Source organism: Bufo gargarizans, chromosome 10 (assembly GCF_014858855.1).
Source record: "Bufo gargarizans isolate SCDJY-AF-19 chromosome 10, ASM1485885v1, whole genome shotgun sequence".
NCBI lineage: Eukaryota > Metazoa > Chordata > Amphibia > Anura > Bufonidae > Bufo > Bufo gargarizans.
Genome location: NC_058089.1, coordinates 44,713,805 through 44,731,349, shown reverse-complemented (window position 1 = coordinate 44,731,349; position 17,545 = coordinate 44,713,805). Strand labels below are relative to the sequence as shown.

Genomic DNA, 17,545 nt, shown 5'->3' with positions numbered 1-17,545 from the left:
AATGGTAGAGTCCGAATTTGGCGTAAACAGAATGAGAACATGTATCCATCATGCCTTGTTACCACTGTGCAGGCTGGTGGTGGTGTAATGGTGTGGGGGATGTTTTCTGGGCACACTTTAGGCCCCTTAGTGCCAATTGGCCATCGTTTAAATGCCACGGGCTACCTGAGCATTGTTTCTGACCATGTCCATCCCTTCATGACCACCATGTACCCATCCCCTGATGGCTACTTCCAGCAGGATAATGCACCATGTCACAAAGCTCGAATCATTTCAAATTGGTTTCTTGAACATGACAATGATTTCACTGTACTAAAATGGCCCCCAAAGTCACCAGATCTCAACCCAATAGAGCATCTTTGGGATGTGGTGGAACGGGAGCTTCATGCCCTGGATGTGCATCCATCAAATCTCCATCAACTGCAAGATAGCTATCCTATCAATATGGGCCAACATTTCTAAAGAATGCTATCAGCACCTTGTTGAATCAATGCCATGTAGAATTAAGGCAGTTCTGAAGGCAAAAGGGGGTCCAACACCGTATTAGTATGGTGTTCCTAATAATTCTTTAGGTGAGTGTATGTCACTCCCTGCTCACTTTCCTAGATTCTCCGGAATTTTGGGGCATGTTGTGACTCCCTCAACATTGGGGGACTAGATAGGCACCAGAATTTTCTCATGCAGGACCTATCCCCTTCCCTTCCTTCCTCCCTCTATCTTCTCCCCCCCACCCCCCAATCCTAACCTATATTATTTTTTGTTCTTATTTTATAGTTATTTACTAGAGGTTAACTTAGATGCAATAACAATATGAACAATGAAAAACCAAAAGATGTTATTTTATTGCAATCACACACTTTATTACAGTTTACATTGTGCTTCAGTTACAAATGACTACCTTAATATGTACTGATTCATTACGGCGTGATGTGAGCAGTTCGAGCAACATTGATTGACGGCTGTATCTGTTCAATGTTAAATTGATCCTGTGTGATCCTGTAGAATGATTATTCACATACCTGATAGCTTAATATGTTATATTCTGAAAAACTTAAAAACAGGGTAAACAAAAAAATACAAAAGTGCAGAAAATGCCATAAAAACCAATGTGTGAAAGCACCCTTAAACAGATTTCTGTAGCATGTGAATCGAAAAGATATATTATTATTTTAATTTGCAATCTGAGTAAGTCCTCTGCCCTCCACTTCTAATTTATAATGTGGGTGGGAGCACCAATGTCCACAGTATAAAGGATAGTTTTAAAAACATTTCATTCTATGGGTAGCTTATAGTGATATTTAATTTATTAGTTTTATTGGTAACAAATAATGATAGTATATACTTATATATCACATTACTTCCATAGCAACCAGGGCTTCCCTTTTATACAGAGGAAAAGTATTGATGAGTTTATGAAATAGTGCAACAAAAACTGTGGTATTTCCTTCAGCAACCATCAATGGACAGAGTTGCCTTATCTTACTATCTACAATTGTTTGGTCTATTTAATAGATGCCAGATATTGGGGCTCAGTTCTTGAACTGGTTGTCATCCTTTTGCTCTACATTGTAATTTGTAATCTCTATATGTTTATATGCACTAATAGAAAATGTGTTTATAGGGGAAAAAAAACATGTAACAAACAGCCTATCCAAGACAAAAAAAAAGTCAGGTTGGGGCCTAGGTGGCCTGGGACATTAATTAAAACACTGAGATATAATTTAAATGATGCCTGAAGTCTACACGAGCTTCTAGTTGTTGTAGTTTTCAGTTCTGGTGCATGGACTGGCCGTTATTAAGAGGCATGAGACTCTTAAATAATTGTGGTGCATTTTATGCTAACAGACCTCAGATTAAGAGCAGCATATAAAATACAAGTCTTAATAAACGTCCCTGTATGCATCCAGACTTTATTGTGTTATGGGTAAATAAATGACAAGTCTCCTCAAATATGTTTCATCCCAACTGGTACTTTTGGCCTCTACGGTGTATTTTCGCCTTTGCTGTCTCTCTTTCCTTCAGATGCTGTATCTTCATCTTCACTGTCATGTGTTTTCCCCCTCTGTCTCAGGCGAAATTTATCTCTGGGAGAAGTATCTGCTACGCTGAATGATTCACTGCCGCGAATGGTGGAGCTTAACTTTACACGACGAAAACGAGGTGTCATCTGGTAGGACTGGCTAGAGACACTGAGCGAGCTTCTACTGCGACGAAGAACCCCATCTTCAGCTGAGGAATGAAGACCAGAGAATATAGATAAATCTGGAAATAAGTGAACATTGCTAATATGTCTAATATATATAGACCAAAAGTTTGGACACACCTTCTCATTCAAAGCGTTTTCTTTATTTTCATGACTATGAAAATTGTAGATTCACACTGAAGGCATCAAAACTATGAATTAACACATGTGAAATTATATACATAACAAAAAGTGTGAAACAACTGAAAATATGTCATATTCTAGGTTCCTCAAAGTAGCCACCTTTTGCTTTGATTACTGCTTTGCACACTCTTGGCATTTTCTTGATGAGCTTCAAGAGGTAGTCACCTGAAATGGTTTTCACTTCATAGGTGTGCCCTGTCAGGTTTAATAAGTGGGATTTCTTGCCTTATAAATGGGGTTGGGACAATTAGTTGCGTTGTGGAGAAGTCAGGTGGATACACAGCTGATAGTCCTACTGAATAGACTGTTAGAATTTGTACTATGGCAAGAAAAAAGCAGCTAAGTAAAGAAAAATGAGTGGCCATCATTACTTTAGGAAATGAAGGTCAGTCAGTCCGAAAAATTGGGAAAACTTTGAAAGTGTCCCCAAGTGCAGTCACAAAAACCATCAAGCGCTACAAAGAAACTGGCTCACATGTGGACCGCCCCAGGAAAGGAAGACCAAGAGTCGTCACCTCTGCTGCGGAGGATAAATTCATCCGAGTCACCAGCCTCAGAAATCGCAGGTTAACAGCAGCTCAGATTAGAGACCAGGTCAATGCCACACAGAGTTCTAGCAGCAGACACATCTCTAGAACAACTGTTAAGAGGAGACTGTGTGAATCAGGCCTTTATGGTAGAATATCTGCTAGGAAACCACTGCTAAGGACAGGCAACAAGCAGAAGAGACATGTTTGGGCTAAAGAACACAAGGAATGGACATTAGACCAGTGGAAATCTGTGCTTTGGTCTGATGAGTCCAAATTTGAGATCTTTAGTTCCAACCACCATGTCTTTGTGCGAAGCAGAAAAGATGAACGGATGGACTAAGAAATTCCAAATGACTGTCTTACTGCGTCCCACCTCAGCAGAGAAGGCGCGCTGTGAGAGACCCTGCTTATGCAGTTCAACAACCCGACCACGCTCAAAAAGGGAGAGTTTTTTTGCCTTTGCCATCACAACGTGTGACTACCTGACAGAAAATGACAATGAATCCACATCTTTGCACAGATTTGGCCTTTTAAAGGCATGTGGTCCTAAAATTTGGATCAGCTGAAATACAGCCTGTTTCAGTTTAATCGTTATTTTCTATTAATTGAATGCTCAAAAAATGTTTTGTCTCACTCTCATTTCTTCTTGTTGCATGTTAAAGCTGTACTTGGAACCTTGTTAAGATCCAACAATGTAAAATATGATTTTTTGCAATTTTTCAAGTGGTCATTAAACTTTTGATCAGGACTGTATATGATACCTGATTTTAATTATTTACATTAATCATGGCATAACCCCTTTAAGCTCTTAGAAAAGGCCTCTCCTTGCCTTATATAGTTCAGTTCACAGAGTCAGGAGTGTGTTAAACCAAGGCTGAAGGAGCTACTTCTAGTCCTGTCAGTTAGCACCAGCTCATTTTATGCCCCCCAGAGGTCTCCAGTGAACCCCTGAGATTGTATGTAGCTGATGAACCTCTGAGATTGTTGAGCAACAGAAAGAGGGAGTTTGGGATTTAATTGGTGATTGTAATGCATGTCTACGGCTAATACATCTCACAGGCGTGGTTAGGGTACTTTTGGTCTCCGACCGCCCTTTCCTACTTGCGTGGCCCCATCTTGTATGTGTATGGAAGTGTTGTTCATCTACTATTTAAGTAAAGACTGTAAGCTACATAGTTCAACTTTACTCAGGTCTAGAGATGGCCTTGCGGTTCACCCAGAGGTCGGTTTGCGGCGAACTTTCCTTGTTCGCGATTTGCCGAACATGTGAACATATAGGGATATTCATGGCAAACTTTCCTTGTTCGCGATTTGCCGAACATGTGAACATATGGGGATATTCTTTTACATTGTGTAGAACTTTGACCCATGACACATCCATCAGGTGGTACAGGACAGCCAATTGAAAAGTTTCAGCACATGGACATACCCCCTACCTTATAAGTAGACCTGATCTGGCCGCTATTTTACATTCTGTCAGTGTAGGGAGAGGTGCGTACGAGAAAATTATATTGCCGATATTTTGCTTTGAAAAAAATTATGAATGGAGATCACAAATTCAAATAATACATCTGGTATGTCACTGTCCATGTTGTGGGACTATTTGTGCACTTCTAGTAATTATTTCTTGGCTGCAAATATAAGCTGAAGGTTTTTCAGGTTCGCCTGCCATTAAAATGAATGGGACCCGTCACGAACTTGCGGTTCGCGAACATTTGATCGCGATCGCGTTCGCAAACCGTCTCGGCAGATGTTCGTCCATCACTACTCAGGTCTCCTGCCTTTCATTCTGGATTTCATCATGAAGGGAACTGCACCTTCCTATTGGCCAGGAGTGTGCTCAGGGGGATTGACTACATATTATCCTGGAGACCCCTTCATTACTGTGCTGGCCCTAGGACTCAGCCACCGTATATGAGTACAATGACAACTACAACCACTCCCATCCTCCTCTCCGAACTTCCTGACAGGTTTGTGCATAATCCTACACCTGATCATAGGTTGCGTGTAGTGTTAAGTGAATCTAAGTCCACAAAGTTGACTTCAATCCAAATTTCAAGGAAAATTTGATTCACTGAGAAGCCAAATTTCCTTGTGCTTCGTGGTAGTGAATTGATTTTCCCTGAAATGGTGTAGAAAACCAAAAAAATAATACTTACCTCAGCCATTTGCTCACGACAGGCTGGTCGCTGCCATTTTGATTGAAGATCTCGCATGAAATCCCATGCGCGGTGACGTATGACGTGACTACGCTAGCTGATATGATGACGTCATCACGGGCCGCGCAAGGTTTTGCACCAGATCTTCAATCAAGATGGCTGCGGCCGGCAAGCAAATGGATGAGGTAAGTATGATGTAATTTATTTATATTTTATTACACTGTATTATTACTTTCAGGTGACACGATCAGCTATGAATGTGGCATCTGAAGGGTACAATGACGAGGAGTGCTCACTGTCATTACACCCACTACCAACAAAGAAATGCACTTCATGACAAAGTAATTCCTCACTAAGTGAATTTTTGGGTAAAATTTGGCAAAACAGCCAAATCAATTTTTTTTATACTTTGCCGATCTCTAGTTGCGTGTGGTGCTCAATTCCCTTTGGAGCAATAGAGCTGTTTCAGGATACAGAATTCTGCTAGTTAAAGCAACATTTCTAGCTTACCTTTTGATGGACTGTTTGGCTCCAAGAAAGGCTCGTTAGGAGGGTTCAGAAAGCGTGGTGTGTCTCCAAGGCCTCTTGAAGGCTTTTCCTTGGTCTTCAGGAGTCTCTTCATTTTATCCGTTATCCAGTTACTCCTCTTGTTACTGTCAGTAACATATAATATGTATCAGGTAATCAAAAAATGCAGCAATACAGTATACAGCTCTTACATGGAGCTATATAGCAGTAGGTGAAACTACAGGTGAGGACTCGTAAAAAAGCCTATCTGGAAAATTCCCTGATGCATAGTGGGTTCCTGGTGCCCTCTTCAATTCCTTACTGGTATTAATACTCCATAAACTTGGCCTAACACTACATCAGATGTTCACACAAGTCCTAGAAGTAGAAAAAGATAACCAAATCAAACAAATGAAAAAAATACCGTATATTACACTTGGTCATTTATTTATTGTGGAAAACAATCAGCCTAATATCACATGTCTGTAAGTGGCAAAAGTATGTGAACCTTTAGGATTCGCAGATAATTAGATAGTGACATTAGAGTCAGATGTTTTTAATCAATGGCATGACAATTAGGTGTGCAACCTGTTTTATATAAAGAACTGGGTAACAGTTACAAAGCAGGGTAGAGGGAAGAGTGCCAGGGAGTCTAGCCCTGATCTGACACACCCCAACAAGTTTGCACGGTTGGCAGATGAGGGGGATGTCAGCTCAGGGAGAGCACTGCTGCAGCCAGACACTTCATCTGCCAGTCAGGGGAATGTCAGCTCCAGTAAGCAGGGGACCAAGAGAGCAGGGCAGGCCAGACAGGTGCTGGTAGTGGGAGACAGATAGGGGGTACAGATAGGGCAATCTGTCACAAAGACCGGGATCATCGAACAGTGTGTTGTCTTCCTGGCGCTAGAGTTCGACACATCGCGGATAGGGTTGACAGATTACTGGGAGGGGCTGAAGAAGATCTAGCGGTCATAGTCCATATTGGAACCAATGACAAAGTTAGAGGTAGGTGGAGCATCCTTACAAATGATTTTAGGGATTTAGGTAAAAAAAAACTTAGGGCAAGGACCTCAAAGGTAGTATTTTCCGAAATACTACCGGTACCACGGGCCACACAAGAAAGGCAGCGGGAGATTAGGGAGGTTAACAAGTGGCTCAAGAACTGGTGTAGGAAGGAGGGGTTTGGGTTCCTGAAGAACTGGGCCGACTTCTCTGTTGGCTACAGGCTCTATCGTAGGGATGGTCTGCACCTCAATGGGGAAGGGGCAGCTGTGCTAGGAGAGAAGATGGCTAGAAGGTTGGAGGAGTGTTTAAACTAGGGACTGGGGGGGAGGGTAATTACGTTACAGGATGGGAAGATAGTGCAGATAGAGACATAGAGACAGGGGGCAAGGTAATAGGACTGGGGGAGAAATGGAAGGAGGGACTAGAACAGCTCAGAAGGAAAAGTGTAGGGTACAAAATATACATAAACCACTTAAATGCATGCATACTAATGCCAGAAGCCTGACTAATAAAACTGGGGACATGGAATTAGTGATGTGTGAGGAGGACTATGACATAGTGGGAATAACTGAGACATGGCTGGATGATAGCTATTACTAGGAGTTTAATGTACAGGGTAACAGTCTGTTAAGAAAGTATTGCCAAAACTGGAGAGGGGTAGGGATCTGCCTTTATGTAAAGTCCTGTCTAAAGCCCACACTCTGGGAAGATATAATTGAGGAACATGAACATGTGGAGTCACTGTGGGTAGGAATACATGGAGGCAAAAACAATAATAAATTACTAATAGGAGTTTATTATAAACCACCTAATATACCAGAGTCCACAGAAAATCTAGTACTAAACGAGATAGACAAGGCGGCAAATCACAATGAGGTGGTTATTATGGGCGACTTCAACTACCCAGATATAGACTGGGAAACTGAAACTTGTATATCTCATAAAGGAAACAGGTTCTTGGCAATAACCAAAGACAATTAATGTATGGCTTGGTGAATGGTGTCTGAACCAAGGATTTGGCTTTGTGTCTCATGTTAGCTCTTGTTGGAATGGAAAAGAACTGTACAAGAAAGATGGTTTGCATCTTTCTCTCAAGGGAACGAATGTCCTCAGTGAACAGTTCCAAGTATTTGCTAAAGAGCATTTAAACTAGGAAAGGGGGGCAAAAGAGTGATAATCCAGCAGTCCAACTGCCCCCAGGAACAATGCCAGAAGAGGCCAGTAGCACAAAGGTTAAGAAATGACAAGCTCAGAGTCTTGTCTACAAATGCCCGCAGTCTAGGGAATAAGATCAATGAACTTGAGGCTATAATGGCATCTGAGAATATAGATGTAGTGGCTGTTACTGAGACGTGGTTCAAGGGGAATAATGACTGGGATATATCAATACCAGGGTTCTCTCTATACAGGAAAGACAGAGAAGGCAAGAAGGGGGAGGGGTGGCCCTGTATGTGAAAGATAGCATAAAATCTAATTTGATACAAGTTAGCGAGAATAATTTAGAATCCGTTTGGGTTACCTTGCAGCTTGATAATCATAAGGTAACTCGTGTAGGTGTGATATATAGACCACCTAGCCAAGTCAAAGAATTAGATGATCTACTAGTTGAGGAAATAGCTAAAATGACATTGAAGGGGGAAGTTATCATTATGGGAGACTTCAATCTTCCAGATGTAAACTGGAAAACCAAAATAGCTAGTTCTGCCAGGAGTACAGATATTCTAAATTCCCTACTGGGATTATGTCTACAGCAAGTAGTGGAGGAGCCAACCCGGAAGGAGACCATTTTAGATTTAGTATTCACAAATGGGAATTTGGTATCTGATATTACTGTAGGGGAAAGCTTGGGATCTAGTGATCACCAGTCAGTGTGGTTTACTATAAGTACAGTGACTGAGTCACACCACGCAAAAACAAAAGTTTTAGATTTTAGAAAAACTGACTTTTCTAAAATAAGATTAGTGGTATATGAGTCCCTATCAGACTGGAACAGTTTCACTGGAGTCCAGGAGAAATGGGACTACTTAAAAGTGGCACTATTGAAAGCAACAGAAAATTGCATTAGGCTTGTTAGTAAAAGCAAAAGAAGAAAGAGACCACTGTGGTACTCAGCAGAAGTGGCCAAAATCATTAAAAAACAAAAAGATAGCATTTAGGAATTATAAAAATAAAAAAAACATAAAATGAGGATGACAGGCAAATTTATAAGATTAGGCAGAGAGAGGCCAAACAAGTTGTAAGAGCTTCTAAAGTACAGGCAGAAGAGAAATTAGCTCAGTCAGGGGAAAAAGGCGATAAGGCATTCTTCAGATACATAAATGAAAAAAGGAAACTAAAACAAGGAATTACCAAATTAAAAACAAAAGATGGAAGGTATATGGAAGAAGATAAAGAACTAGCTGACTGCCTCAATGAATACTTCTGTTCAGTTTTTACAAAAGAAAATGAAGGAGAAGGACCTCAGTTAGGAAAGAAGACTAATGAATCTTTTGATGCATGTGTCTTTACAGAGGAAGAGGTTCCAAGTCAGCTGTCTAAAATGAATACAAATAAGTGACAGGGGCCTGATGGGATACACCCAAAGCTATTAAAAGAGCTCAGCTGTGAACCAGCAAAACCATTAACAGATTTATTTAACCAATCACTGGCAACAGGAGTCGTCCCAGAAGATTGGAAATTAGCAAATGTTGTGTTTATTCACAAGAAAGGTAGTAGGGAGGAATCAGGCAACTATAGGCCAGTAAGCCTGACATCAATAGTGGGGAAATTAATGGAAACCATACTTAAGGAGAGGATTGTGGAACATCTAAAATCCCGTGGATTGAAAGATGAAAAACAGCATGGGTTTACTTCAGGGAGATCATGTCAAACTAATCTTAGGCTACTTTCACACTAGCGTTCGTCGGTCCGCTCGTGAGCTCCGTTTGAAGGAGCTCACGAGCGGACCCGAACGCAGCCGTCCAGCCCTGATGCAGTCTGAATGGAGCGGATCCGCTCAGACTGCATCAGTCTGGCGGCGTTCAGCCTCCGCTCCGCTCGCCTCCGCACGGACAGGCGGACAGCTGAACGCTGCTTGCCGCGTTCGGGTGTCCGCCTGGCCGTGCGGATCCGTGCGGATCCGTCCAGACTTACAATGTAAGTCAATGGGGACGGATCCGTTTGAAGATGCCACAATATGGCTCAATCTTCAGGCGGATCCGTCCCCCATTGACTTTACATTGAAAGTCTGGACGGATCCGTACGAGGCTATTTTCACACTTAGCTGTTATATGCTAAAAATAATGCAGACGGATACGTTCTGAACGGAGCCTCCGTCTGCATTATTATGATCGGATCCGTTCAGAACGGATCCGATCGAACGCTAGTGTGAAAGTAGCCTTATTGATTTTTTTGATTAGGTGACTAAAATAATAGATGGAGGAGGTGCAGTAGACATCGCTTATCTAGACTTTAGTAAGGCTTTTGATACTGTCCCACATAGAAGGCTTATCAATAAAGTAAAGTCTTTGGGCTTGGACTCCCATATTGTTGAATGGATTAGGCAGTGGCTGAGGGACAGGCAACAGAGGGTTGTAGTCAATGGAGTATATTCAGACCAAGGTCTTGTTACCAGTGGGGTACCTCAGGGATCTGTTCTGGGACCCATATTGCTTAATATCTTTATCAGCGAAATTGCAGAAGGCCTCAATGGTAAGGTGTGTCTTTTTGCTGATGACACAGATTTGTAACAGGGTTGATGTTCCTGGAGAGATACACCAAATGGAAAAGGACTTAGGAAAACTAGAGGAATGGTCAAAAATCTGGCAATTAAAATTTAATGGTATACAGTGTACAGGAAAGCAAAGGGCCATACAACACCATAACATGCACCTATCTGCCTATGTATCGATAAGACACAGGATAGCAATTGGAAGGGGAGGGACTCAAGCTCAAGGACAACCAATACTGCATAGCATAAGGAATAATTACCGCAATAGGGTTATATGCTGTCAATGCAGAAATATCATACCTTGGTGTCCATGGGCTATCCCTCACATCCCAAAATTCATATACAGCACAACTAATAAATATAAAAGGAAAAATCCTTGAATCTCATCGGTAACAGTGGTGAACCTGAAATATCTAGGACCCACTATGGATGTATATAGAAGTGCCAAAGGGATGCCATGCTATGCTAAATACAGGATGTACCTGAAGACATGGTGACTGAAAGGATGTCGGACCCTAAGCGCGAGACCTCGACGCGCGTTTCACCTCAGCGGCTTCGTCAGGAGGTACTAAGTGGTATGCTGGCAGGGTATATATAGTCTAAGTGGGGGTGGGGAGATGTTACCTGGATTCGATCCACCTGCGGTCCACTTCATCGGGCGTGGAAAACTCCATGATCCACGGAGCCATCTCTCAGCGCGTCTATGTCTGCCTACCGCGCATGCGCGGCAATTACAGACGTCACAGAGCACGTTTAGATGGCGCTGTGCAGCGCATGCGTGATCCGCGTCCCCGTGGAACGCAGGTGACCAGCAAAAACCAGCGGTGAGTCTAGAACAGGAAATAGATGTGATCGCAGAGATTGTATAACATATATGAAGGGGGAGACACTCCATACATCCATATTGGGTCCCATAAAACCCACAATATTCGAAAACCAACGGTACATGTGCCCACATACCCAAATAGAAAGGATGTATATATACATCCGTGTAAAATTAATAAAGATATATAAGATCGTGTAGCCAATCTACGCAATAGGATGACATAGTGAATAATCGAAAAAGAAACATAGAAAATGCCATCTTTCAACTACAAGTACACTTGTGGTTAGCTCAATCGCAACTGGGGCAGTGATACAACTAAGTGTAATTATGAACCCCCTGACAGTTGCACCCATATTTATATTTATATTTACATTTATATTTATTTTTAATCATAATATTATATCAGTCCATCTGTTCTCTCTGTACCTAGGCCACCGTTTCAACCTCAGCTTCCTCTTGCATTAAAATTTTTTACTGTGAATTTTATACCGCAAATTTTAATCCCATATCTATTGATCTATTATCATTATGATCTGTTATTATTATTATTATTATTATCTACACACCTATATATATATATTGTTTCTCTTTATGTTTTATCCTTATGTTTTATCCCCTGACACCACTACTTCACATACTACTGTTTCTTTTAGACTTGATAAAGGAGTATTTTTACTCTGAAACGCGTTGTCACCTGAACAAATAAATATTTCTAAAAAGACAACATTCGCTATTGTGGTTTTGCGCCAAAAGGTATCACAGTGTGTACAAGCTAGTACACAGCCCTTTCACAGTATTCTACATAACTCCTCTGGAGTAATCGCGACTTCAAGGATTGAGAAAGATACCGGCAGCATACCTCATCTGGATCGAACTTTTACTTCCCCCCGCCTTTGCAAGTGTTGTGCTGACACAAGCACAAAAACCAGAAGGTGAGTGCAATTACTGATACAGTACTCTCTCTAAAACTATCTACTAAAATGACTACCCTATGAGCGCCTTGTTTCCCGTTTATCTCGCCAAATTTGCAGTATATAAAATGAGAATCCTTGGACTGGGAGAAAACGTCTGTATGTGGGTAAGTAACTGGCTCAGTGATAGAAAACAGAGGGTGGTTATTAACGGTACACATTTAGATTAGTTCACTGTCACTAGTGGAGTTCCTCAGGGGTCAGTATTGGGCCCTGTTCTCTTCAATATATGTATTAATGATCATGTAGAAAGCTTGCACAGTAAAATATACATTTTTGCAGATGACACTATACTGCTACAGATGGATCTGGATAGATTGGAGGCTTGGGCAGATAAGTGGCAGATGAGGTTTAACACTTACAAATGTAAGGTTATGCACATGGGAAGGAATAATGCAAGTCACCCGTACATAGTAAATGGTAAAACACTGGGTAACACTGACATGGAAAAGGACCTAGGAATTTTAGTGAACAGCAAACTAAGCTGTAAAAACCAGTGTCAGGGAAGCTGCTGCCAAGGCCAATAAGATAATAGGTTACATCAAAAGGGGCATAGATGCCCGTGATGAGAACATAGTCCTACCACTTTACAAATCACTAGTCAGACCACACATGGAGTACTGTGTACAGTTCTGAGCTACTGTGAACAAGGCAGACATAGCGGAGCTGGAGAGGGTCCAGAGGAGGGCAACTAAAGTAATAACTGAAATGGGGGGACTACGGTACCCTGAAAGATTATCAACATTAGGGTAATTCAGGGGAGATCTAATTACTATGTATAAATATATCAGAGGTCAGTACAGAGAGCTCTCCCATCATCTATTTATCCCCAGGACTGTGACTGTGACATCCTCTGTGTCTGGAGGAAAGAAGGTTTGTACACAAACATAGGAAAGGATTCTTTACGGTAAGAGCAGTGAGACTATGGAACTCTCTGCCTGAGGAGGTGGTGATGGTGAGTTCACTAAAAGAGTTCAAGAGGGGCCTGGATGTATTTCTGGAGAGCAATAATATTAGAGGCTATAGCTACGGGATTTGTTGATGGTATATCATTAGGATGGGTGACTAGTATTAGTTTGGTTGGGATCTGACTCTTGGCATCCCTGCTGGTCAGCAATTTGAAGGGGCCATGGGAAAATGGCAAGTGCAGCATTCTCTTCATTGTTTACCAGGCATAGCTCATCGTTTTAGTAGTGGCTGTGGCTGTACTATTGCAATTGAGAGCATTTTACCCCATCTCAATATATGTGGCTTATGCTATAATATGCCACAAGTGTCAAATACTGTAGGTGCAGGTCCCACTTCTGTGATCTGCTCCTGTCTCCAGAATGGGTCCCCCCGAAGTGAAGGAGAGCACACCGCACATGCGTGGCATCCTCTCCATTCACTGCCGTGGGACTCCCACAAACAGCTGAGCGAGCATGCTTGGCTTTCTTCGGAAGTTGTATAGCATTGAATGGAGAGCAAACTGCTCACTCACAGCCACCTCTCTATTCACCATTATGGGACTGCCAGAAATAGCTGAGCCAGTGCTTGGCGATTTTCTGAACTTCCATAGCGATGAATTCTTGCCAGAGCCTTCCCATCTTCCACTTATTTCTACTGGGTTGCTGCTGCACTGCCAACACTATAGGGGGCTTTACTGGTGGCACTGTTGGGGGAATTTTAATACTAATGATAGTACAGGTGGCATTAATAGGAAGTTTTAATACTGGGAGCACTATAGGGGCATTATTGGGAGCATTTTTAATACTGAATGCACTATAGGGGGTATTACTGAAGGCACTGTGAAAATTTTAATAATGATCGTTGGGGCAGTACTTTGTGCTGCACTTTGGTATTTGGTGCTGCTGGGGCAATATAGTGTGCTGCACTGTGGCATTTGGTGCTGTTGGGGCAGTATGTTGTGCTGCAGAACCAGATAGCAATATACTGCCTATTTATGGTATTGCTGGCCAATTGCATGTTATCCCCACCTACTTGAGTTGACCGTACCTACTTGTCTTGACCCCATCTTCTGTCAAGTTGGGCCCACCTAAAACATGGGGCCACTTTAGTTTTTATTCAAGGCCTTAAAATTCTCAGTCTGCCCATGATTAGTACCCTCCTCAGGAGTGGTCAACCAACAAAGATCACACTAAGGGCAAGGCGTGCAATAGTCTGCGAGGTCACAGAGGAACCCAAAGTGACCTCTAAGCAAATAAAGGCCTTTCTCACATTAGCTGATGTTAATGTTCCTGAGGCCATCATCAGAAGGAATGGCACGATTACAAGGATAAAGCCGCTGTTCTCCACAGAACATTGCTGTCTGTCTGCAGTTTACTAAAGATCTGGACAAGCCAGAAGTATATTGGAACAATGTTTTGTGGACGGATGAGACCAAAATAGAACTTTGAAACATGGTGGTGGTGGTAGTATCATGGTTTGGGCCTGTTTTGCTGCATCTGGGATAGGATGGCTTCCCATCATTAATGAAACAAGACAGATGGCCTTGGCATCCCCATGTTAGGATATGTATGGATTTATGTTGTTTAGTTATTTTGGGATAGCACATTAATTGTATTGCTTGTCCAATTAGAAGTGTTTTAATGTATTGTCATTCTTGTATTTACGGTATTTATTTGTAGATTGTAAGCTCTTGCGGGCAGGGTCTTCTACCCTTCTGTACCACTCTGTTAATAGTTTCTAGTTTATTGTATTTTTATATTTGAGTAACCCTGTCTGGATGTACAGAGCCATGGAATTAATGGCACTTTAAAATAATTTATAATAATTTGTAAAATATAGGAAAATGTGAGAAGTAGGACAACACACTTTGTATTTTAGATAATACCCTGGTCTCTATATAGGTAGCGAACATGTTACTGGCTTACTATATACCTTGAAAGCCACTGATTAAGGAACAGAAAGTTTCCAAACTCGTTTGACATTCTTGCTATACCGGTGGAACCGGCACTGATTGTGTGGTACTATCGCCTCCTCCTTATTTCAGCATATGGAATTTGTGGATTAATGTGCAGGTTCCATAAACAAGCGCTATGGATTTATATGACACAAGGAGTTGCTGTCTAGAACAATCAGGGGTGCATGTTCAAGGATGTTACTTCGTGCAAGTCATTGTACTACAAGGCACAGCATCACGTTGAAACCAAAGGGAAGGGTGAGGTGTGCTACCTAGCACTGAGGCTTTCTTGTCCACTAAAGCTGAAGCATGCACCTGTATACTTGATTGTTTACTATACTATTATTATATACTACATTGTGAGTATCTCAATACAAGTGCATGCCATGTACTCCATAACATGACGTATGCCAACATGATTGGAGAAAAGAAAAGTGGGATATATGCTGACACAGCCACTTACTTCTTACCACCAGGCTATCAATATAATTAGTTGAGTCTGGATTTAATACACCATCTGCCACATTTTAGATAATCTTAGCTTTTGTTTCGAGAGCCCCGCATTCAGCTATTTCAGGGACAATGACTATCATTTATTTGTTAGTTAGTTATTAATTATCAACCATTTTTGTTGTAATTTTTAGACATGTTTTATTGCATTGCATGTTGATTTTATTAATTATGTATTGCATCATTACATTTTGACTAGACATATTAAATCTTACTAATACCCAGTCACTGTGACCTTAAAGGGGAACTAAAAGCCAGAATAAAAACATAAAGGTAACAGAACAAGGTAACAATATCTTATGTGTCTTTGTTAGGAGGAGGGGGCCTCCTTTAGTTTGGATAGCAAGAGTGGCCATTTTGTTGGAATGAATCTCCTAAATAGTAATAGTACAAAATAGATTTGATTACAACAATGTGGGGATGTAATAAACTACTAAATCTACCAAGAAAAATATCACTCCTAAATAGTGCCCCAGATAGGCTCATTTGCCTTTCAGGTTCCTGGGGGAGCTGGGTTACCACCATGTGGAACTGAAATAGACTACAGAAAACTAAATCTACCAAGATAAATCCTCCTTCCCACTCAAATATATACAAATAGATCCCAGACAATGGTTTGAAGTGAGAGAAAATGCCTGTTCTGACAGAAACCTTCCCCATCTATCAGAAATCTATCAAATCTTCCTCTCTAGGGACAGTCATTATTACTCAAGTGTGTAAGACTTATTATGGGACAACAGTAAATATTACTGGGAGAGGGGTATAAGAGGCAGAACTACAACTCCCAGCTATTCCAGACTGTTATGGGGCATCAATGGTCATTACATAGAAAGGGATAGTATTTGACAACTTATAGAGGTAGTCAGTAACCTCACACACGCAGCAGAAGAGCTTCACCCACATGATGACATCACTCAGGTCCTTACAGGTCCTTCACCACTTCTCTGCACTGCTGAGTTCTCTCTCCGTTTGCAAATGGGGTGAAATTAAATTGGAGGTTTTGTGAGAAGATGCTTAAGTTTTGCAGCTTCCATACTCTTTTACATTCTCTAACTGCCTGTTAAAAGGGTTTGACTGCTGGAACCTCTACCGATTATAAAAATTTAGTCACATTGTAAAGATGCTGCAGGTTATGCATGTGCACTACCGCTCCAATCATCTTCGGAGATAGCAGAGTATAGCGCTCGTCTATCTCTAGCGAGTGGAGTGGCAGTGCGCATGGACAATCTGCTGCTCCATCAGAACGGGACACCATTCTCATAATCGATGGGTGTCTCAGTGGTCGGCCCCCAGGGGTCAGCTAGTTATCCCTTATCCTGTGGATAGGGTACAACTTAAAAACTTGGCACAACTCCTTTGAAGTGAATTTAGACTAAAGCCCTGACCCCTGTCTGAATTTTCTGACTGCCTGTAAGCTCTGCATGCACACAGCCTGCCAATAATGGAGATAGAGAGAAAGGAGACTCTTCACTGACTGATTTCTGCAGCAGCTTGCAGATGTCCATAAAGAAAGGACTACAGACAAACTTTCCAGAGCAGGTTATGCTTCATTTTTCTTGTTTTTCAGGGTTTAGTGGCCCTTTAATCCAACAGAAAAGGTTGCGAAAGAACTTGATTTTCCACAAAGTAACAGATTTGAAGCACATTTGTACAAAGTAATGGGCTAAAATTCCTCCAAGCCAATGTGCAGGACTAATCAACAGTTACTGGAAATGTTTAGTTGCTAGACACTGAAAGCAAAGGTTCACATACTTTTGCTGCTCATAGACATGTGAATTTGGATCACGTTCCTCAATAAATAATATGACCAAATCTAAATATTTAGACTCATTTGCTTGATTTGGTTGTCTTTAGGACTTGTGTGAAAATCAGATGTAGTTTTATGTCAAATTTATGCAGAAATATAGAAAATTCTGAAGGGTTCATATACTTTCAAGCACTACTGTGTGTGGTGGAAGTGTATTCAGGTGAGTGAGTCAAATCCAGTGACAAGTTCACACTATACACTGACCTGACCTCACTCAGACCTATAACATTTTT

At 41.4% G+C, this 17,545-nt stretch overlaps 1 protein-coding gene across 1 annotated transcript in view; it reads right to left on the bottom strand.

Moving 5' to 3' along the window:
* Window positions 1-838: 838 nt before the first annotated feature.
* The window catches only part of CCDC88B (coiled-coil domain containing 88B), a 162,503-nt gene continuing 145,796 nt past the window's right edge, over window positions 839-17,545 (bottom strand). The window contains exons 19-20 of the mRNA XM_044269660.1: window positions 5,586-5,728; window positions 839-2,229 (exon numbers count right to left, since the gene is read on the bottom strand). Coding sequence (XP_044125595.1) covers window positions 1,982-2,229; window positions 5,586-5,728 — 391 coding nt within the window. The 3' untranslated portion in view covers window positions 839-1,981. The remainder of the gene's footprint in view (window positions 2,230-5,585; window positions 5,729-17,545) is intronic.